This window comes from Procambarus clarkii, chromosome 6 (assembly GCF_040958095.1).
Source record: "Procambarus clarkii isolate CNS0578487 chromosome 6, FALCON_Pclarkii_2.0, whole genome shotgun sequence".
Classification (NCBI taxonomy): domain Eukaryota; kingdom Metazoa; phylum Arthropoda; class Malacostraca; order Decapoda; family Cambaridae; genus Procambarus; species Procambarus clarkii.
Window position 1 is genome coordinate 10,908,064 of NC_091155.1, and position 24,589 is coordinate 10,932,652.

Sequence of the window (24,589 nt, forward strand, 5' to 3'; positions counted from 1 at the left end):
ATGCTGATGACATTCTTATACAAGGCACTTCCGGGAACAAAATTCAAACTGCTCTTAACATACTTGGTACAACCTGTCACAAGTTAGGCTTAGTTATAAATGCAGATAAAACCAAATATGAGTATAGGAAACGAAGAAATATAACACTTACTCTAAATGGTGTGGAACTGAGCCGTGTTCAGAAGTACAAGTATCTGGGCATGTATGTTGGATACACATGTGAGAGTAAAAATGCTGAAATAAATCATATCAGCACCTTATGTAAAGCCCGTCTGCATCCTCTAAAAACACTGGCTTTTTCTGGTAAAGGTGTTGGGGTACCTATCTTACGGATGTTATACATAAGCACTGTTCGGTCCCTGATAGACTACGCAGCACCCGTTTTGTCTTACACAGGCCAAGGCAGAATTAAAAAAAAAGAGCTGATACAGAACGAGGCTATGAGGATTATTCTTGGATGTCAAAGAAATGCAATGATTGAAATAATGAGAATGGAATTAAATTTACAGAGTGTGTGTGATAGAGTCCGTGACATTAACACTAGAGTAGCTATTCGTTTCATGCGGAGAAAAGGAGGGGATAAGCTGTTTGAGAGCGTTCAGACCTGCTTGAGTGACGTACACACTTCCAGGAAACTGAGGGAGACACGCTACACGAGGGGATTAGCTCATGACCTCAGGAAATACGATGTACTTGACTGCTGTAAACCCTCTCGACAGTGTAATATGTCTGCTCCCTGGAAAGTACAGAAAATAGACGTCGAAATTGTACCCCTCAATGTGAAAAAGATTCATCATGAACCGGGACAATTACGGTGTTTGTATGGAAGCATGATATCCCGGTTACCAAGAGGTGACAGTTTACATGTATATTGCGAGGGGTCGGTGGCGGAGGATGGCAGGGCAGGGTGTGGTGTCCTAATAAGGGAATATACGGAGTTTGGGACTGTGGACAGGAAAATTGAACTCCGGCTTAGTAATTATATATCATCCACACAAGCTGAACTGCAGGTCATTCTGGCGTGTTTGGAGGAAGTACGTCATGACGACAAAAATGTTTTTGTATTTGTCGATAGCCGAGGAGCACTGGAGTCCTTAAACAGTCGAAACCCAGTCTTCATGTCTATAGTTGAGGATTGTAGGAGAAGAATAGCTGAGATACAGCTGAAAGGTCATAGTGTGAAATTCATGTGGATTCCATCTCATGTTGGAATAGTGCTCAACGAGGTAGCGGATGACTTGGCCAAACGTGCCACATCAAAACCACAAATTGACATTGAATGTGAATTCACAATGAGACAAATAAGAAGCAAAATCAGAAATATTCAGGCACAGGCAGGAGTGGAGAGGAGAGGGATAATGTATGAGAGAAGTCTAACCATGCAACACTACATGTATGTGAGTCAAAACACCCTTTTCACTTATGGTAAAAGGAGAAATGCTTGGAGTTACTCTGTGTACATGCGGCTCAGGCTTTGGGTACAAATATTACTGGGAATATGGGATAGGCGTTCATGATAATGACACGAAGTGTAAACTATGTGGTATGTTAAGGTCTCACACCCTTGCCCATTATGTTCTTGATTGTCCGTTGATTAATGTATATAGAAACACTGAGATAAGGACTGTTCCTGAGCAAATAGCCTGGATGTGTCACAAAGGAAAGGTTGATGATATTCTTGAGAGATATAAGAATTTTGCACCAAGACTGTAATATTTTGCTGAATTATCCGTATAACTAGGTCATAAAAGTATTTGTGTACGTCTGATACCATACTACTTGTGAAGGAGGAAATGTACATGTTTATCTCTCAGAATGTTTGGTAACAGGTTTATTGTTTGTGATGTGTGTCTATGTATGTACTAACACGTTGTACTGAACGGGGTGAGAATAGCTTGAGCTACCTCATCCCTTTGTGTGTATTTTACCTCAATAAACTTATTTCAATTTCTTATACATATATATATAAATATATATATATATATATATATATATATATATATATAACTGAAAACTCACACCCCAGAAGTGACTCGAACCCATACTCCCAGAAGCAACGCAACTGGTATGTACAAGACGCCTTAATCCACTTGACCATCACGACCGGACAAAATGAGGTGATAGCCGAGGCTATTTGAACCACCCCACCGCCGGCACTCGGATAGTAATCTTGGGCATAGCATTTTACCAAATCACCTCATTCTTTGGGGCACACGTGAGGAACACAAATGCGAACAAGCCTGAATGGTCCCCAGGACAATATGCAACTGAAAACTCACACCCCAGAAGTGACTCGAACCCATACTCCCAGAAGCAACGCAACTGGTATGTACAAGACGCCTTAATCCACTTGACCATCACGACCGGACAAAATGAGGTGATAGCCGAGGCTATTTGAACCACCCCACCGCCGGCACTCGGATAGTAATCTTGGGCATAGCATTTTACCAAATCACCTCATTCTTTGGGGCACACGTGAGGAACACAAATGCGAACAAGCCTGAATGGTCCCCAGGACAATATGCAACTGAAAACTCACACCCCAGAAGTGACTCGAACCCATACTCCCAGAAGCAACGCAACTGGTATGTACAAGACGCCTTAATCCACTTGACCATCACGACCGGACAAAATGAGGTGATAGCCGAGGCTATTTGAACCACCCCACCGCCGGCACTCGGATAGTAATCTTGGGCATAGATTATATTGTCCTGGGGACCATTCAGGCTTGTTCGCATTTGTGTTCCTCACGTGTGCCCCAAAGAATGAGGTGATTTGGTAAAATGCTATGCCCAAGATTACTATCCGAGTGCCGGCGGTGGGGTGGTTCAAATAGCCTCGGCTATCACCTCATTTTGTCCGGTCGTGATGGTCAAGTGGATTAAGGCGTCTTGTACATACCAGTTGCGTTGCTTCTGGGAGTATGGGTTCGAGTCACTTCTGGGGTGTGAGTTTTCAGTTGCATATTGTCCTGGGGACCATTCAGGCTTGTTCGCATTTGTGTTCCTCACGTGTGCCCCAAAGAATGAGGTGATTTGGTAAAATGCTATGCCCAAGATTACTATCCGAGTGCCGGCGGTGGGGTGGTTCAAATAGCCTCGGCTATCACCTCATTTTGTCCGGTCGTGATGGTCAAGTGGATTAAGGCGTCTTGTACATACCAGTTGCGTTGCTTCTGGGAGTATGGGTTCGAGTCACTTCTGGGGTGTGAGTTTTCAGTTGCATATTGTCCTGGGGACCATTCAGGCTTGTTCGCATTTGTGTTCCTCACGTGTGCCCCAAAGAATGAGGTGATTTGGTAAAATGCTATGCCCAAGATTACTATCCGAGTGCCGGCGGTGGGGTGGTTCAAATAGCCTCGGCTATCACCTCATTTTGTCCGGTCGTGATGGTCAAGTGGATTAAGGCGTCTTGTACATACCAGTTGCGTTGCTTCTGGGAGTATGGGTTCGAGTCACTTCTGGGGTGTGAGTTTTCAGTTGCATATTGTCCTGGGGACCATTCAGGCTTGTTCGCATATATATATATATATATATATATATATATATATATATATATATATATTAAGACTTAATATATATTGTGTCTTCTTATACATATATATAAATATATATATAAATATATATATATATATATATATATATGCAATTGACGATCACAAAACACTGATCATTTTATGCGGAAAATCCACAGAGAAATATGAAATGAGGTGAACGTTTCGGCTTTGTTAAAGCCTTTGTCAACACCAGACTGACATCAGACTGACTCATTGAGTCAGTCTGGTGTTGACAAAGGCTTTAACAAAGCCGAAACGTTCACCTCATTTCATATTTCTCTGTGGATTTTCCGCATATATATATATATATATATATATATATATATATATATATATATATATATATATATATATATATATATATATATATATATATATATATGTCGTACCTAGTAGCCAGAACGCACTTCTCAGCCTACTATGCAAGGCCCGATTTGCCTAATAAGCCAAGTTTTCATGAATTAATGTTTTTTCGACTACCTAACCTGCCTAACCTAACCTAACTTTTTCGGGTACCCAACCTAACCTAACCTATAAAGATAGGTTAGGTTAGGTTAGGTTAGGTTAGGTAGGGTTGGTTAGGTTCAGTCATATATCTACGTTAATTTTAACTCCAATAAAATTTTTTTACCTCAAACATAATGAAATGGGTAGCTTTATCATTTCATAAGAAAAAAATTAGAGAAAATATATTAATTCAGGAAAACTTGGCTTATTAGGCAAATCGGGCCTTGCATAGTAGGCCGAGAAGTGCGTTCTGGCTACTAGGTACGACATATATATATATATATATATATATATATATATATATATATATATATATATATATATATATAAATATATATATATATATATATATATATATATATATATATATATATATATATATATATATATATATATATATATGTCGTACCTAGTAGCCAGAACGCACTTCTGGGCCTACTATGCAAGGCCCGATTTGCCTAATAAGCCAAGTTTTCATGAATTAATTGTTTTTCGACTACCTAACCTACCTAACCTAACCTAACCTAACTTTTTCGGCTACCTAACCTAACCTAACCTATAAAGATAGGTTAGGTTAGGTTAGGTAGGGTTGGTTAGGTTTGGTCATATATCTACGTTAATTTTAACTCCAATAAAAAAAATTGATCTCATACATAATGAAATGGGTAACTTTATCATTTCATAAGAAAAAAATTAGAAAAAATATATTAATTCAGGAAAACTTGGCTTATTAGGCAAATCGGGCCTTGCATAGTAGGCCCAGAAGTGCGTTCTGGCTACTAGGTACGACATATATATATATATATATATATATATATATATATATATATATATATATATATATATATATATATATATATATATATATATATATATATGTCGTACCTAGTAGCCAGAACGCACTTCTCAGCCTACTATGCAAGGCCCGATTTGCCTAATAAGCCAAGTTTTCATGAATTAATTGTTTTTCGACTACCTAACCTACCTAACCTAACCTAACTTTTTCGGCTACCTAACCAAACCTAACCTATAAAGATAGGATAGGTTAGGTTAGGTAGGGTTGGTTAGGTTCGGTCATATATCTACGTTAATTTTAACTCCAATAAAAAAAAATTGACCTCATACATAATGAAATGGGTAGCTTTATCATTTCATAAGAAAGAAATTAGAAAAAATATATTAATTCAGGAAAATTTGGCTTATTAGGCAAATCGGGCCTTGATTAGTAGGCCAAAAAGTGAGTTCTGGCTACTAGGTACGACATATATATATATATATATATATATATATATATATATATATATATATATATATATATATATATATATATATATATATATATATATATATATATATATATATATATATATATATGACAATGTCAGACCACGGAGGAAAAATGAAACAGGAAATTTCCTTAAGTACTTTCGTATATTAAATACATCTTCAGAAGGTCACCTTCTGAAGATGTATTTAATATACGAAAGTACTTAAGGAAATTTCCTGTTTCATTTTTCCTCCGTGGTCTGACATTGTCACATTCTTAATCACGTGTTTATTTTCGTGATATACACACACACATATATATATATATATATATATATATATATATATATATATATATATATATATATATATATATATATATATATATATATATATATATATATATATATATGTTTCATTGAATATGACCGCATATTCTGTATTTATTATTTTCTGGTTTAGGGCTTCTATCCCTCTAACTATTTTCTTAGCATCAGGGCTTAATTGAAATAGGAGTTCTCCAAAACTCATTTTCGTACTTTTAAGGTGAAGAAAAGAAGTGATTTACTATAGAGTGTATTACACTTATTTGTATAATTTGCACGACGTTTCGAACCTCCATGCTTCATTCTCAAGAGAACAGATCTTACAATACTAGTTGATTTTATACCCGCATTAGGTCAGGTGATAATACAATGAAGGTGAAAAACATGGGGGGGATACATAAGGGATAAACATAGGGGCTGCAGAAGGCTTATTGGCCCATACGAGGCATCTCCTATCTAAACACAAAGATTAATCCAGTGTAATTGGCCTGTTATGTTGGACATTGTCTTCTGTGTTGGCATCGATATGTTCTTGTCTTGTCCTTACTCTCATGGTGGGTAGAGTAAATAGTTCCGTGATTTGGGTGTTCATGGTTTTCACATAAGAATAGAGCGACCTACCATGAACACCCAAATCACGGAACTATTTACTCTACCCACCATGAGAGTAAGGACAAGACAAGAACATATCGATGCCAACACAGAAGACAATGTCCAACATAACAGGCCAATTACACTGGATTAATCTTTGTGTTTAGATAGGAGATGCCTCGTATGGGCCAATAAGCCTTCTGCAGCCCCTATGTTTATCCCTTATGTATCCCCCCCATGTTTTTCACCTTCATTGTATTATCACCTGACCTAATGCGGGTATAAAATCAACTAGTATTGTAAGATCTGTTCTCTTGAGAATGAACCATGGAGGTTCGAAACGTCGTGCAAATTATACAAATAAGTGTAATACACTCTATAGTAAATCACTTCTTTTCTTCACCTTAAAAGTACGAAAATGAGTTTTGGAGAACTCCTATTTCAATTAAGCCCTGATGCTAAGAAAATAGTTAGAGGGATAGAAGCCCTAAACCAGAAAATAATAAATACAGAATATGCGGTCATATTCAATGAAACATGTTTGAAAGAAAACCTGCTGCCAGTATACACCAATATATATATATATATATATATATATATATATATATATATATATATATATATATATATATATATATATATATATATATATATATATATGTACTGAACGGGGTGAGAATAGCTTGAGCTACCTCATCCCTTTGTGTGTATTTTACCTCAATAAACTTATTTCAATTTCTTATACATATATATATAAATATATATATATATATATATATATATATATATATATATATATATATATATATATATATATATTAAGACTTAATATATATTGTGTCTTCTTATACATATATATAAATATATATATATAAATATATATATATAAAAACCATGTATATATATATATATATATATATATATATATATATATATATATATATATATATATATATATATATATATATATATATATATATATATATATATAAGTATATATTTAGACTTAATATATATTAGTCTTCTTATACATATATATATATATATATATATATATATATATATATATATATATATATATATATATATATATATATATATATATATATTGGTGTATACCAAGGACCTTCAGAAGGTCCTTGGACCTTCAGAAGGTCCTTGGACCTTCTGAAGATGTATTTATTATACGAAAGTACTTAAGGAAATTTCCTGTTTCATTTTTCCTCCGTGGTCTGACATTGTCACATTCTTAATCACGTGTTTATTTTATATATATATATATATATATATATATATATATATATATATATATATATATATATATATATATATATATATATATATATAAGAAGACTTGAGAGCAAGTCTGTACTGCCACGCGAGTTCAACACTCAGATGCAAAATACTGCCAAGCGTTCATCAACTTTCATCGCTGACATCCGTGAGCCTGTCGCTACTATTTTAATCTAAAGTCGATAAGCATTGATTCCACAGTGTGCTGTCGATTTCTCTGAGTGAGATAACACTATTTTCAACATAGTTGTGGTACCTTAGTGTTTGCCGCTCAAAGAAACCGTGCCGCCCACCACGTGTGTGCCGCCACCCAGTGCACGCACGCATGCTCACATCCCGCTGTGAATTTTGTCACCTACCACCCATCTGATTTACGCCGTGCTACGTGCCCGTGCGCCTCACTTGTCAGCCGCACCTCACCACCTGTTCAACCACTTGTTTTTGCATGTAATGCACATGTGGTCCTTTCCCCGAGAAGTGTACACCACGCGTGTCTGTGGCTGCCACCTTTGTGTATCATCATTACTCCCATGTAAACCACGTGTGGTTGGAGCTCGAGTATCTACACCTGTTAACCCGTGTCACTGATATCTCGCATGTTTAACCACGTGCGGAAATTGCTGGGAAAAAGATCATCACAGCTTCTACAAGGTCCAGCTGTATGTACAAGTTGTAAGTGACAAACGCCGGTCTTTTAGGTAAGAACAAATATATTTTGTATGTCTTATTATATGGTGTTTCTTAGTGTTGATAGTGATAACCCACCGACTAGACGTTGTTTGCTATCACCTGTAATGGGTGAGAGAAGCCTAGTCGAGGAAACCCGGAACAATTGTCGATTACAGCATGTTTGTGTGATTCCTGTAATTCGATACTGACTGAGTGTGTGTATAACACGCTCCACACATTTAGTCTGTGTTATATTGATTGTGCATTCTGATTGTATGGTTTAATTATACCGCTACGTATTGACATATTTTCCATGTAATGTGTCTATCTTGTTTCAGAGAACCAGAACTTGTGTAAGTTATTTAAGTGGTGTTGTCTGAGTTATACCCTGTGATAATTATATTGTTGTTGCTCAGTTAATTCATGAATTAATGTTTTTTCGACTACCTAACCTACCTAACCTAAGCTAACCTAACTTTTTCGGCTACCTAACCTAACCTATAAAGATAGGTTAGGTTAGGTAGGGTTGGTTAGGTTCGGTCATATATCTACGTTAATTTTAACTCCAATAAATAAAAAATTGACCTCATACATAATGAAATGGGTAGCTTTATCATTTCATAAGAAAAAAATTAGAGTAGATATATAAATTCAATAAAACTTGGCTTATTAGGCAAATCGGCCCTTGCATAGTAGGCCGAGAAGTGCGTTCTGGCTACTAGGTATATATATATATATGCGAACAAGCCTGAATGGTCCCCAGGACATATGCAACTTCTGGGGTGTGAGTTTTCAGTTATATATATATATATATATATATATATATATATATATATATATATATATATATATATATATATATATATATATATATATATATATATATATATATATATATATGTCGTACCTAGTAGCCAGAACTCACTTTTCAGCCTACAATGCAAGGCCCGATTTGCCTAATAAGCCAAGTTTTCATGAAATAATATATTTTCTCTAATTTTTTTCTTAAGAAATGATAAAGCAACCCATTTCATTATGTAAGAGGTGATTTTTTTTTTTATTGGAGTTAAAATTAACGTAGATATATGACCGAACCTAACCAACCCTACCTAACCTAACCTAACCTATCTTTATAGGTTAGGTAGTCGAAAAGCAATTAATTCATGAAAACTTGGCTTATTAGGCAAATCGGGCCTTGCATAGTAGGCTCAGAAGTGAGTTCTGGCTACTAGGTACGACATTATATATATATATATATATATATATATATATATATATATATATATATATATATATATATATATATATATATATATATATATATATATATATATATAATGTACCTAGTAGCCAGAATGCACTTCTCGGCCTACTATGCAAGGCCCGATTTGCCTAATAAGCCAAGTTTTCATGAATTAATTGTTTTTCATCTACCTAACCTAACCTAACTTTTTCGACTACCTAACCTAACCTATAAAGATAGGTTAGGTTAGGTTAGGTAGGGTTGGTTAGGTTCCGTCATATATCAACGTTAATTTTAACTCCAATAAAAAAAATTGACCTCATATGTAATGAAATAAAAAGCTTTATCATTTCATAAGAAAAAAATTAAAGAAAATATATTAATTCATTAAAACTTGGCTTATTAGGCAAACCGAGCTTTGCATAGTAGGCCGAGAAGTGCATTCTGGCTACTAGGTCCGACATATATATATATACATATATATATATATATATATATATATATATATATATATATATATATATATATATATATATATATATATATATATATATATATATATAAAGTTAGCTACTCACCATATATAAGTCACGAGTGAACTTATTCTGACTGGCAGCAAGGCTGATGACCTCTTTGTGGTGTTCATATGAAGGGGCTTCTTTTACAGATTCTGCTGGATTCATGCTGCTAGAGCTATAATTGGTTCCAGAAAACAGTCTGAAATGAAAGTATACAATAATATTGGCCTGTTTAGCGATCCATGAGAGTTAGTAATTTGTAACTCACACTCTGGACACCACACGATGCATGAATTATATTACTTAGAATTATGAAATATGATTCAAGTATACACACAATAGTGTATTACCTAATTTATACACATATTAAGGAGCCTGAAATATACACAATTTCTCCCAGGGAAGAAGTGGTATAAAAACCATGTTATAGTTAGTACGAGAAATCAAACTGGAGAGAATAGACTGAGAGAAAGCTTCCACGAAATATAAAAATGGCTCCTCGGTCACTTTATGTATATTCTGGTAGGAAAGTGATAGAGAGAGTCAATGTATAGTTCCTCAATGATATGAACAACATGCTCAATGGTTACCAGTCAACCCCACTCACGCCTGTTGTACAATGGTTCGCACAGTCGGCTCACAACCTCTTGTACCCGAGTTCGACACCTCTGTTTAGATATTCTAGCAGTTAATGTGTACCTAAGATTTAGTCAACTGTTTCGGGTTGCATCCTATGGAAGGTCAATCATTAGCCTGCGGAAACCTGGATAAGCCTAACAGGCTTCTTTTACCTGATACTGGTCAACCACATATACACAGTTCTATCATGCAACAAAGAATGCAGCAGTTCCCCCGTGAATCTATACAAAGCATGTAACATAGAAAACGGTGATTCTCTTATAAAAGTTTTTCTACCTAATTGTATAATAATAATAATTCTCTGTGTCGGGGGACAGGATGCCAGAGTGTATTCACACATGTTAGGGTTATATCGAGGTCCTTCCCCCTCCCTCGGAAAGGTCGAATTACTGACCCCGCCCAGGATGCAACCCCACAACAAGGTGACTAACCCCTGAGTACCTACTTACTGTTAGGTGATAAGGTGAATTAGGTGACAGAAAATACGCCCAACCATTTCTGTCCCTACCGGGATTCAAACCCGGAATTCTCGATTGTGAGTCGAGAACGAACTCACAGTACTACCTGGACCCATGAGTCATATATAAGTCAAGTCTTAATTTTCCTATAATCTTCATATCTCCTGTTTGATTAAATTTTAAAGTTAATTTTCATTATAATAAACACATTTACTTACACAATAAGGAGCGAGGAGCAAGACTCGAAGAAAAAGAACTGGACACAGGGCGTGTATATATATATATATATAGCTATATATAGGGGAGAAACCAGTACCGTAAGCTTGGTGGCAGCCACCAGACAACTGGCCGCCAGCTGCCGGAGCCGGACCCACCGCGCTGCCGGAGCCAGATCCACCCCACACTTGGCACCACACTGCCAGCCGCACGAAGACCTCCGACTCTATCACATGTCTTAACTAGTTTTACCTCAGCATGCTATTATTCATACTCCTTTCTGTTTCTTATGTTTAAAACATTATTAAAAGTCGACATTTTCATATTTAAGATTCCAAATTTAAACTAAGTTATACAGCATACAATTGAGTAATATTTACCGAGTGATAAGAACCTCATTTTTATCTTCATATGATAAGTGTAGGTTGCTATGACGTTACTTCCCCTGGAACATATACACACTAGAGCAACCACGGCTATGTTTTGGTGCGGGTATTGTTTACCTATCAACAGCCCTGCTGTTAAAGTCAATACGCTGCGAGTCTAGAATAGATAATGCGAACCAATATAAATTTATGCCAAGGTTTTAACAGTGTAATTGTAATTGAATTATCTCTTATGCTCAAAGTAAGAATAAAACGTCTAAAAGCACTTGTTGGTAAGCACTTTAGTGTCTTTGTTTAGTTCAGGCCTACAATAGGCAAACTTAATTGAGAGACTTGGCGAAAATTTCTCTAAGTACATAATTATGATTCAAATACTTGCACATTTCTTGAACAATTGTGATACAGTTATCTTAAATCGTAATTATTTTCACATTGTATCACATAGTGATGCTGGGTGAGCGAATAGTTCTGCTGACAATATACAATTGGTATAGTAGTAGGTCTATGTCACGTAATGCAAGTTCTCAGAAAAAACACAAGGCCGAGCCTATGCCGAGGTGTAGTAACATGTAGGAGTCTGCTCATTTAACGGGAGGATCCACATGCTTGATGCTCTTGTATGATAGTATAATGATAGAGGGAACAGCTAGTATAGATTTCATTGTCTCAGATATACCAAGTTTTGATTGAGTTCTTGTTTATTGCTCTCATGTTGCATATAAGGCAATCCGAGGTTATAGTCAATAATTTTTTTTTTAGGTAATTTGTCAATTGGATCATGCATTCGAATTCCACCAGAAACAACATCCACATCAAAAGAACCGTTAATAATAATATATGTTTTCTGTGTCTGCTTTCAGACACAGGCAAACCTTTCATTGTGTGTATTGAAGAGATTAGTTCCTTAAGGATGCAAGAGAATACTTTACAATTTAGGTGTCCATTATGGAGACATGAGACATTCAAGTGCAGATAATATTGCAAAAAAGTTTAGTCTTAAGGGAGAGCAAGTTGACCATGCGGACTCTCCAGTCAAAATATATCCCATTACTAATTGTTAAGACACGTGCACTGCTAACAGTCTCCGTGTATATGATCTGACCTTTGCAGGTCATTGTAAGTAAAGCATCAGTTTGGCTTAAGGCGTTATACTCTGCCTCAACACAAAATTTGGGCTGAACATTAATATCTTTCATGGAGGGACGGGAGGGATTATAATTTGGAACTGGGATGATCTCGCACGATGCAGGGAATTGTTTTTGTGCTGATTGTAAATCTTTTATTATTAGTTCAGTTACAGTTTTAGAAATCCATTAAAAAAATTTCCGTCAATAGAAAAGTTCTAGAGAACTTCTTTGCAATGGATAGGATTAGAAGCAAAAACATTTTGATGCTAATTAGGGCATTCATTTCAGTAAGAATATCATGACGCATGGTATATTAAATTCCTTCGTCATTGGGTTTACTGGGCTCAAAGTTTAGCACCGCATTTATTTAAAAAAAACAAATGTAGGAATGAGGACATGTTCGTACAGGGTGTCTGGTTCAAGGTCACTCCCTCTGCTCTTGGAACAATACAGATGACTTCCTGTTGTGTAGGTAACCTCACATCCAGCAAAAAGGCCACTCATCAGTATCCATTCACGCAAGCTCACATAGAATAACATGCTGGTTTGTAATGTCAATGGCCAACTTGAGTCTTAAGAGAGTGCTATATGACTTGTTAGTGGGCAGCGGTGATGCAATGATGCACTTTCAATTGACGCATGAAGACCTTCATCAAGGAGAGCAATGAACAATTTCATTGGAGGTCACGGTTTAGGTCCATCCTCTCCAATGTTTTGCAAAGGTAACTAGTAAAGAAAGTTAGTCGGAAATATTCTTTTGATTATGTCTGGTAATTGGAATTATGATACAGTTGGTCCACAAGATAGGGAGTTCCCCCAGTAACAGAGCTAATACTATACACTTCAAGTAAGAGATTTCCTTGCACTGAAGAAAGCAAACGTGATATGTTGAGTGATACGGTCCTCAACGGAGGAGGAGGCTTACATTTGCTCAAGCCCGAGAGTAACTCTGACTCTGTTATTAGCACGTTGTAACATCTTCCTCGAATGGGTTTCCGGCTTCCTGTCCTAGTCTGAGCCACTGGAGATGGTGGCACTGTGGGCTTCCTGTCCCCGTCGAGGTCACTGGAGATGGTGCCACCGTCGAGGTCACTGTTGATGGTGACACCGTCGAGGTCTCTGGTGATGGTGCCACCGTCGAGGTCACTGGTGATGGTGCCACCGTCGAGGTCTCTGGTGATGGTGACACCGTCGAGGTCTCTGGTGATAGTAACACCGTCGAGGTTTCTGGTGATGGTGACACCGTCGAGGTCTCTGGTGATGGTGCCACCGTCGAGGTCACTGGTGATGGTGCCACCGTCGAGGTCTCTGGTGATAGTGACACCGTCGAGGTCTCTGGTGATGGTGACACCGTCGAGGTCTCTGGTGATGGTGGCTCTCATGTAAATTTATGTGAGTTTTGTTTAATTCCGAAATAAGTGTTGCCAATATTCAAAATATCTTTTTCTCTCCCAATACATAACATGAACTACATCATAGTCCTTTCTTTGCTTTATATGTTATAATTTTTTATAGCTTGAGTGAATTATAATTCAGATATAATATAACTGTTAATATTGTCATGTTTTATCAACACATGACGACAAGGAAGGAAAACTAGGCTTAAAAGAACAAGGAAATGAACATGGCTTACTGGGCAGGAAATGTTCACCACCTTGATTAATACCAGAAACTATCACGCTCTCTTAAGAATTATTAAGGAATTGTTTAAATATATTCCCAAAACATATCTGCAAATGTCGGACATGTTGACTTCAGACCCAAGGAACTCTATGCAACAAAAAACATCAAATAAGAAGTATCAGCTGTTTTGTGTATATATATATATATATATATATATATATATATATATATATATATATATATATATATATATATAAATATATATATATATATATATATATATATATATATATATATATATATATATATATATATATATATATATATATATATATATGTCGTACCTAGTAGCCAGAACTCACTTCTCAGCCTACTATACAAGGCCCGATTTGCCTAATAAGCCAAGTTTTCATGAATTAATGTTTTTTCGTCTACCTAACCTACCTAACCTAACCTAACCTAGCTTTTTTTGGCTACATAACCTAACCTTACCTATAAATATAGGTTAGGTTAGGTTAGGTAGGGTTGGTTAGGTTCGGTCATATATCTACGTTAATTTTAACTCCAATAAAAATAAATTGACCTCATACATAGTGAAAAGGGAAGCTTTATCATTTCATAAGAAAAAAATTATAGTAAAAATATTAATTCAGGAAAACTTGGCTTATTAGGCAAATCGGGCCTTGAATAGTAGGCTGAGAAGTGAGTTCTGGCTACTAGGTACGACATATATATATATATATATATATATATATATATATATATATATATATATATATATATATATATATGACAATGTCAGACCACGGAGGAAAATGAAACACGAATTTCCTTTAAGGAAATTCCTGTTTCATATTCCTCCGTGGTCTGACATTGTCACATTCTTAATCACGTGTTTATTTTCGTGATATACACACACACACATATATATATATATATATATATATATATGTCGTACCTAGTAGCCAGAACGCACTTTTTGGCCTACTATTCATGGCCCGATTTGCCTAATAAGCCAAGTTTTCCTGAATTAATGTATTTTCTCTAATTTTTTTCTTATGAAATGATAAATCTACCCTTTTCATTATGTATGAGGTCAATTTTTCTTTATTGGAGTTAAAATTAACGTAGATATATGACCGAACCTAACCAACCCTACCTAACCTAACCTAACCTATCTTTATAGGTTAGGTTAGGTTAGGTAGCCGAAAAAGTTAGGTTAGGTTAGGTTAGGTAGGTTATATATATATATATATATATATATATATATATATATATATATATATATATATATATATATATATATATATATATGTCGTACCTAGTAGCCAGAACGCACTTCTCAGCCTACTATGCAAGGCCCGATTTGCCTAATAAGCCAAGTTTTCATGAATTAATTGTTTTTCGACTACCTAACCTAACCTAACCTAACTTTTTCGGCTACCTAACCTAACCTAACCTATAAAGATAGGTTAGGTTAGGTAGGGTTGGTTAGGTTCGGTCATATATCTACGTTAATTTTAACTCCAATAAAAAAAATTGACCTCATACATAATGAAATGGGTAGCTTTATCATTTCATAAGAAAAAAAATAGAGAAAATATATTAATTCAGGAAAACTTGGCTTATTAGGCAAATCGGGCCTTGCATAGTAGGCTGAGAAGTGCGTTCTGGCTACTAGGTACGACATATATATATATGTCGTACCTAGTAGCCAGAACGCACTTATCAGCCTACAATGCAAGGCCCGATTTGCCTAATAAGCCAAGTTTTCATGAATTAATTGTTTTTCGACTACCTAACCTACCTAACCTAACCTAACCTAACTTTTTCGGCTACCTAACCTAACCTAACCTATAAAGATAGGTTAGGTTAGGTTAGGTAGGGTTGGTTAGGTTCGGTCATATATCTACGTTAATTTTAACGCCAAGAAAAAAAAAATTGACCTCATACATAATGAAATGGGTAGCTTTATCATTTCATAAGAAAAAAATTAGAGAAAATATATTAATTCAGGAAAACTTGGCTTATTAGGCAAATCGGGCCTTGCATAGTAGGCTGATAAGTGCGTTCTGGCTATTAGGTACGACATATATATATATATATATATATATATATATATATATATATATATATATATATATATATATATATATATATATATATAGATATATATTGGTAGCAGTCTTTCTTGTATACATATATTTTTAAATATGACCAAAAAAGTAAGATTAATAACTTTAACACGAATTTTCTTAATATTTCTTATGTTTCTTTTCACTGTCGATGGTAATTGAAAAATCAATTCTCCAAAATTAATTTTGATTTCTAGTCTGATGTGACGCCTGTACGTGTTTCATAATAACTTATTACATTTTCAAAGACTTTAGTTTACACACACAACTGTAACCTTTAAACACACATCCATACTTATACTCGCATTTTGGTGAAATGATATGGTACAAAATTTTTGGGTGAGGTGATTGACATTTACACTAGAGAGAACACTAACCAATGGGTATAAAAACATAAGAATGGAAGTAACTGCAGAAGGCCTATTGGCCCATAGCGTCAACACTCCCTCTTGATGCTTCTATATTGGTTCAGAGTCTCGAAGTGGGTAGAATATATATGTGCATTAATTGGCTGTTGATTGCTAGTGTTGACTTTTTGATGTGTAGTGCCTCGCAGATGTCGAGCCTCCTGCTATCACTGTATCCATCGATGATTTCTGTTGTAACACGGAGGGGGGGGTGGGGGAGTCGTCTCTGATCTTCTCTTAAATCACCCTTACCCCTACCCGTATTCTATTTACTTCACTTATATACCAAGAGACCCCAGAACTGCTTCTAGCCGAATCCCATGCCACGTGGTCTTAGCCGTTTTGATTGGCTAAGATTCTACAGCCTTACGACGTGGTACTAGCCGCTTAGCAAACTCAAGAGTCTCCTTCTGCTGCCACTACCAGACCATTAACAAGAAGCGTTAATTAACCAGGGTCTGGACCGATTAATCACTCATTAACACCTTGGGGCGTGATCCCCAATTACTTGGAAAAGGAGGGAAGAATCTACGTTAAGTGTGGGAAATTATGGCAGAGGGATAACTGAACTCTTAAGCTTTGTTAGGCTTGCGACCCAACTAAAACTCAGACTCGTGGAGACCACGTGCCAAGGACATGAGAAACATGAAAACATGGAAATAATAAAATGCAAATTACACACTAAGTATTTATTTACTGCAAAATCTAAACAAAAACTAAATAGAATCACTCCCAACGAGGCATGAGATGAACTATTTCCCTATACAAAACTACAGCAAACTATACCGTTTAATGCGACCAGCTAGATGTAGTGCTGATCTTGGGGAGAGGGTGAGAGTGGATGACCTCCCTCAGTTGTTGACCAGCCCACACTGAATCTCCTTCGCTCTGACTTCCTCACTGAAGCCAGAGCTAGGGGTATTCCTACGCCAGGTTTACTAAGTTTACTAGCAGGGTTTTAAGTTAAACAACTAATCTCTGTTGCACTGAACAACCCAGATGGTTGAACTCTTATTAACTAATGGTAATTGCACAGGCATCTTAGGGAAAGGCTATTTCCAATTACAAAATGGCTATTTAACCTTTGAGAATTACTAAATGTGGAAGGCTTTGGTGACTCGTGACCCCGGGTCGCCAAAATTGCTCCGCGTCCGAGGCTAGTCCTCAACTAGTGACGTCACTGATGGTGACTTACTCAGTATTCCGACAATTGAGGATACTCTTGATACTTCAACCAGGAATACTATTGAATACAATTTGAATGAAGACTTGAATTTCTCTAAATTACTGAATTCCTGTAAAATAAATCATTATACTTTGCTTAAGACAAAGGCGCCGGCCATTTTGTGATCTAAACTGCTAATCCCAGGAGAGATACCCGGTGACGTTGAGTCAGGTCAACTACCGCTTGACTCTAACTTTTGTACAAGGGCGTATCCCACTCCCTCCCATACAATTATTTATTTTAAAACAGCTTCAGTTGTTACAACCCCCCTGCACCAGTAACTTAGTAAACCTTGTTTTTATTATAGAATAAAAAAGCGGTTTAGTATCCAAATCCTCAATATAAATCAATAAACTCATGCCTCAAACAAAAGCTAACCTATCTAAGAAAATTGACAATCATCAGATTGTCTAGGAACATCACAATAAACATGTCCACATTCAGCAAACTCCCGGCTGTCAACTGACAGCACTCCTCCAACATCTGGAAACATACATCCTACACTTAACTGACATAGCTAAATAAAATATCCCTAATCTAACAGCAAGGACTAGCTATTACAATTCCTTGACTCGTCATTAGCCAACCTCTTGTGTTCCCTAGAGCCGGACACACACAATGCTAAACATCAAGAAAAATAATAAAAATATAACTACAGACTGAACTTTCAGTCATTCGCTGCTCTCCGTCTCTTGCCTTCTCATTATCAATCCTCCTTTGTGGTTGTAGTTGACTCTCGTAGTGCCCTCATGGCTCTAGGGTCCTTTAATCCTGTCCATCCGGTGGTCATCGAGATTCAACATTGGCTGTTTCTTATTTCTAGTAAATTTAAATCGGTAGAGTTTTGCTGGGTTCCCAGCCATATTGGTGTTTCTTTCAATGAGCGTGCAGATGCTGCCGCTAAGGAAGCTATCCGTTCTTGTCCCATCTCCCGTAAAGGTATTCCTTATTCCGACTTTTATCCTGTTATTCATTCCTCCATCCTTGCCCGTTGGCAGGGTTGTTGGTCTTCTGTAGTTGGTAACAAGCTGTGTACTCTCAAACGTAGTGTGTCCCCGTTGCCTTCCTCCTACCACCGTAACCGGCGGTGGAAAACTGCTTTGGCACGGCTGAGGGTTGGCCATACTCGCTTAACCCACAGTCACTTAATGGAGCGCCGCCCTGCTCCTTATTGTCCGAATTGGGTTGTCCCTCTTACAGTTGTGCATATCCTTGTTGAATGTCCTGACTTCCAGGACGAGCGTGTGTCTTGCTTTCCAACCGTCCCTCGCGGTCACTTGTACCGCGATAGAATTCTAGTTGAATCGGATAGTTTTGATATCGTTCGCCTTATGCGTTTTTGTTTTCGTATTGGCATTCTTGGTGATATTTAGCGCCCTCTCATTATTTCGCACTTTGGTGATGCTACAAAGCCTTCTTTTGATAATTCCCTTACCTTCAGTCATCCATTGAGGCGGGTTGCTTGTTTGCAGGACAGGTGAATCCCGTCTTCCATCATTGCTCACGTCGTCTGAGATGTTTTTTGATGTTACCAGGTTACTAGGCCATAAACACCAACTGTGTATACCCTCGTACCACTGACTTTAGGCCAAAGGAGGCAACTTTGAGATCTTCTATGGCGAGTCCCGGAACTCTGTAGGGAAACCGTGCCTTCGACCTGTGACCGCCTTAGTTCCACTTTCTTGTTACTTCAGACGATGTAATCATTAATCTTCCGGCGAAAACTCTTGAGTACTGCTACTAGCTTGCCCTTCTCTTTACCTCTCCTCCAACACTGCTGGTATGGCTGCAATCTTGATGACGCAGCAGGTGGGTCGTGATGACCTCGAGACAGCTACCCGGGTGTTATATGTTGACATCCGGTGACTGCTGCAATGTGGACACCTCGCTGGTCCTGACAACCTCGTTAGTGACGTGAGGCGTCGGCTGGGTGACTCTTGGACAGTCACCCACCACAAAGTAACTGATGTATGGGTTACTGGGTCTGGTGGGGGGAGGGCTTTGCGTAACGTGCTTCCCCCCTCGAACTTTACAGACAAGGGTTCACGTGTGGCTGGAACAACTGGTTCAGTGTACCAATCAGACCTGGGAACAGACAGACACAACACAGCGGAAGCATAGATTTACTCTGAGTTTGGTGGAGATGGAACCACAGAGCACGGTAAAAGCTGCTACCCGAGTTAAGTATAAGTAATAGTTCACATCATTGCTTCTACAGGAAAATCTAATGAATACTAATTTATACTAACCAAGGAAGTTACTTTACTGTTACTGTATAGCGCGAGATCTTGTCACCATAGGGTGGCGAGACTGCACCTGACTACTGATGAGCGATGAGAATGGTTCATCCTCATCCCCTGACTCGTCGGCGAAGCCCTGAGTCAGCACTGCTGAATCAGGAACTAGACCTGCTGAAGGCAGTTCTAATTCCTCTCTAGAATGATATTGTTTTAATTTATTTATATGAATTGCCCTTTCCACCTGATCCTCGAATACACCTTTTATGACAAGATTAACCGGCCCCGCTCTTTTAACTACTCTATACGACGGTATAGAGTAGTTAAAAGCTCCTAGCTAAAGAAACTAGCTCCTCGCCACCTCGGAGCTAGTTTCCTACTCTGATTGGCAGGCGCAGCCTCATTCACTCTCAATACGAGGCTTCCTTCTTTCAACTCCAGAGGGCGCACTTTCTTGTCATAAAAATGAACATACCGGTTCCGTGCTTTCTTGGACGCTTCAGCTGCAATATTCCATGCATTTTTCATTTCTTCTAGGACCTCTGAAGGATAGTCCTCCCCGTATGCAATATTATGTCTGTTAAGCAGACCTGAGGGGAAACTGCATGAATTACCAGTAAACATATGAAGGGGTTGGGTGTTACTCAATTGGTGGATGGCAGTATTCAAGACTAATTGAACACAGAGAAGGTGTTCATCCCAAGAGTTTGCATCATGTTCAGCAAGGATTCCAAGCATATCCTTGACTGAACAATTAGTACGTTCCGTCATGCCATTTGCTTGTGGGTGGTAAGCTGTTGTAAAAGCCGAAGTTGTCTCTAAAATTCTACACACTTCCCTAAATATATTCCCATTGAATTCCTGACCCCAGTCGGAGACTAAAACTTTAGGAGGCCCGAATACAGTAACGAATCTACGCAAGAACGCATCTGCAACCGTACGAGAATCCTTCTGAGGTAATGCAACTAGTGTAGTGTACCTAGATAGATGGTCAACCAGCACCAACACGTATCTATTCCCCGAATGACTGTGATGTAAATCAATCAACTCGGCCCCCACACGATCATGAATTTCAGGGAATTCCTGAAGCGGGGCTTGTACCTTAAGGGTACCTTTCCTCCTCTGACAACGAGGGCACGACTTCACGTATTGGATTACCTCAGAAAGTAACCTTGGGAAATAAAATAGCGACTTTGCCTTTATCACCTTATCACCTTTATCACCCTATCACCTGCCCTGAAGCGAAAAGTCTTACGTGAAAGATTGACAACTGGAATGAGTGCACCTTTATCGAGCACTACAATTAAATGGTGAGGAATTAATAACCTATCACATCTCCCAGCTACCTGAAGGGTGGTACCTGGTTGGATGTGACGTCCCACAGCTACTTTAATAAATTTAACAGAATGTGGTGGGCAACTCTGTTTGGTCAATGCATGCAATGCACATGACCTTTTGACGGTGTCTGGAAGAGACTTAAAAATCAATTTTGGATAGTGGGCGTTATATTTTTGCTTCCTCTTAATTGAAGCTACAACTGGGGGATGGTCGATCATCTCCACTGGGTAGGAAGTCTGTCCCAACTGCAACCTGCAGTTCCAAACCCCTTTCTGAGCAGACAAGGAGTAATCAAACCGAGACAGAAAATCAGTCCCCCATTAAGATGTGACCAGAAAAATCAAGGTTCTCTACGATCGTACATGTATGCATCACCATCATCATCGACCACAACAACAACCAGCTGAAGATGGTGAGTGGCACACCCTAATCTTCTCTCCTACAACGGATATGGGATCAGCAGAGAAGTACAGATGGATCATTAAAGCCGCCCGCACCCATAGTGACCAGCACCGCATTGAGAGCAGATTTGTAGGTAGCAATGTTTTTTACGGGTGTTTGGGGCCAGAGCCTTGCAGTTCTTCACAAACAATAACCATAACTATGAAGGTAAGAGGTTTAAACTGTTGGAAGTAAACTCGCAGAATAAACGGACCAAAATTATAATTAAGAACTACAGTATCCATGCTGCTATTGAGTACAATAATGAACTTCCCCAGATCATCTGGGTCAAGCACAACACGGGACCTGGGGAAGTGCCAAAAAATCAAGCAATCGCTATGTGGGAGGGAGAATTGCCCCCTGTTATTGCATTACCAGGCATAAGGCCTTGTAGAGTGGAACGATATATTGGCAACCCATCCTTATGTGGCAACTGTCAACGGTGGGACCACAGAACCTGGCAATGTGATCAGAGAACTAGGTGTGGGTGTTGTAGTGGCTTTCACAACACTAAACAATGTCTGGATAAGCTAAGTGCTAATGGCACTAACACCCAAATGTGTCAATTGCCAGCAACCCCACCATGCATGGAACCGGCACTGCAGCAAGAGGCCTAACTGGCAGGGACCAAAACGATTATCGACTCAGGCCACAGGTGGACCAGTGAACAGGGGAGGGGGGGGGGGGTGTAGCCCAGGGAGCGGGTGGTCCAGTGACTGTAGCCTGGGGAGGAAATGGTGGAGCGTGGCACCGCTCTCCTGAGGCCTACCCTCATATACCCCCTCCCATAAACCCACCCGCCCATACTTCTCTTCTTGCTGACGGCGCCTCACGACCACCGCCACCACATCCCCACCACCACCACCCCCACCACCACCTGCCTCAGAACCAGACCTCTTCACTACATCCCAACTACCCCCCCCCCCATCCCCCTCCTATCACACCAACCACCCACTCTACCTCACCAACCAGCCCTCTTCCTGACCCCCTAGAAGTCATCACCCTGACTCGCATCAAAACAATACTTGATAATATGATACGAAATCATCCAGCGGTCCAAGAAATAATTCAAAAGCAAACAGAACTTGGGAACGCCCTTGATCAATTTAAAAGAACACAGGACCAAATCCTCCAGCTCCTGCAACAGCAGAGTCCATCATGTGAAGGCCCAACATGCCAGAGTCTAGTACAAGGTGATGCAGCACATGCTGTCATGGTATACGACAGAGGACACAACAATGGTTCCATAACATCAGTACACACAGTACCCCCAGTGCACCCAGTAACACCAGCGCACATAGTAACACCAGTGCACCTAGTAACACCAGTGCACACAGGAACACCAGAGCACACTGGTGCTCTGCCCCAAGCCGGCCCAGACACGAACTAAGTCCTCCATCCCCCACCCCAGTTCTAAGCCATCCTCCCCCTGCCCCTCCTTTCCCCCCACCCCCATGTTACGGCCCTCTCGGGACGCAACGGGGTTCTTACTCTGATGTTGTTAGAGGAAGTTGTATCCGACCCCAAGCCAGTAGTGGCTTTCAAGGGATGTGATCCGTGACGCAAGAAACTTAAAGGGGGAAGGGAAAGAAAGTTAAGAACTTAAGACTATAATTATTACCATCACCAAATAAATAATATATAAAAGAGTACACAGGGGGAGGGGTATTAACACTGTACAGGGGAAATACACAATCGTCTTCTGCTGAAGACTCTGGATGTAGACTCTCGGTGCTGAGTCTTCGGTGCTTTCGTGGTCTCTTGACGAATCCTTCGACCAAGCTGAGTCTACCCCAAACACAGGCCAGCCAAAACACAGTTCCACTGGGGGCACCGCCGTGGAGGCCGTCAACCACAAGTCCAGCAGGTCTGCTGGCAGGTTCCGGATCAGCAAGGCTGGTCAGGCCACCCCACGAGCGATACTAGGGTAGCGCCCTAGTCAGGAGCCTCGTGTGATACCACAAATCACTCTCCTGTCCTCAGTACCCCAGTGGATAATCGTCTCCAGCAGTCGGTCCCGGGTAATCCTTCTACTGCCACTCCACTGACAGGGTAACACCACAGTGTTCTTCCGGGGGACGACTTCACAGCTGCTGCAGCAAAGCACAAGGTATGGAGACAGCTGCCTTGGGTAGACTGACTCAACTTCCATCACAGCAGTCCCAGGTCGACTCTGTAAGCAGACACATCATCAATAACAGGGACACTAAAACACCTCACTTACAGGCCCAGACACAAACGCCCGACATATCCACTCCATAGATGGCGTTGTAGTCTGAGCACCACCTCACCAGAGGTCAGCGGCGGCGGTGTTGAGCGCTGAACGGGACTGGAAACTGGCCCTCGTAGCCAGTACACGTCGTCCCCACCAGGTGTCGTCGTCCATTT

General features: G+C 39.0%; 1 protein-coding gene across 2 annotated transcripts in view; it reads right to left on the reverse strand.

Annotated features, from left to right (window-relative positions):
• LOC123754078 (leukocyte elastase inhibitor) overlaps positions 1–11,415 on the reverse strand; it is a 105,806-nt gene extending 94,391 nt beyond the window's left edge. For both annotated transcript variants that reach the window (XM_045736236.2, XM_045736237.2), the window contains exons 1-2: positions 11,285–11,415; positions 10,030–10,168 (exon numbers count right to left, since the gene is read on the reverse strand). In XM_045736236.2, the coding sequence (XP_045592192.1) occupies positions 10,030–10,134 (105 nt within the window). In that variant the 5' untranslated portion in view covers positions 10,135–10,168; positions 11,285–11,415. The remainder of the gene's footprint in view (positions 1–10,029; positions 10,169–11,284) is intronic.
• Positions 11,416–24,589: the final 13,174 nt, after the last annotated feature.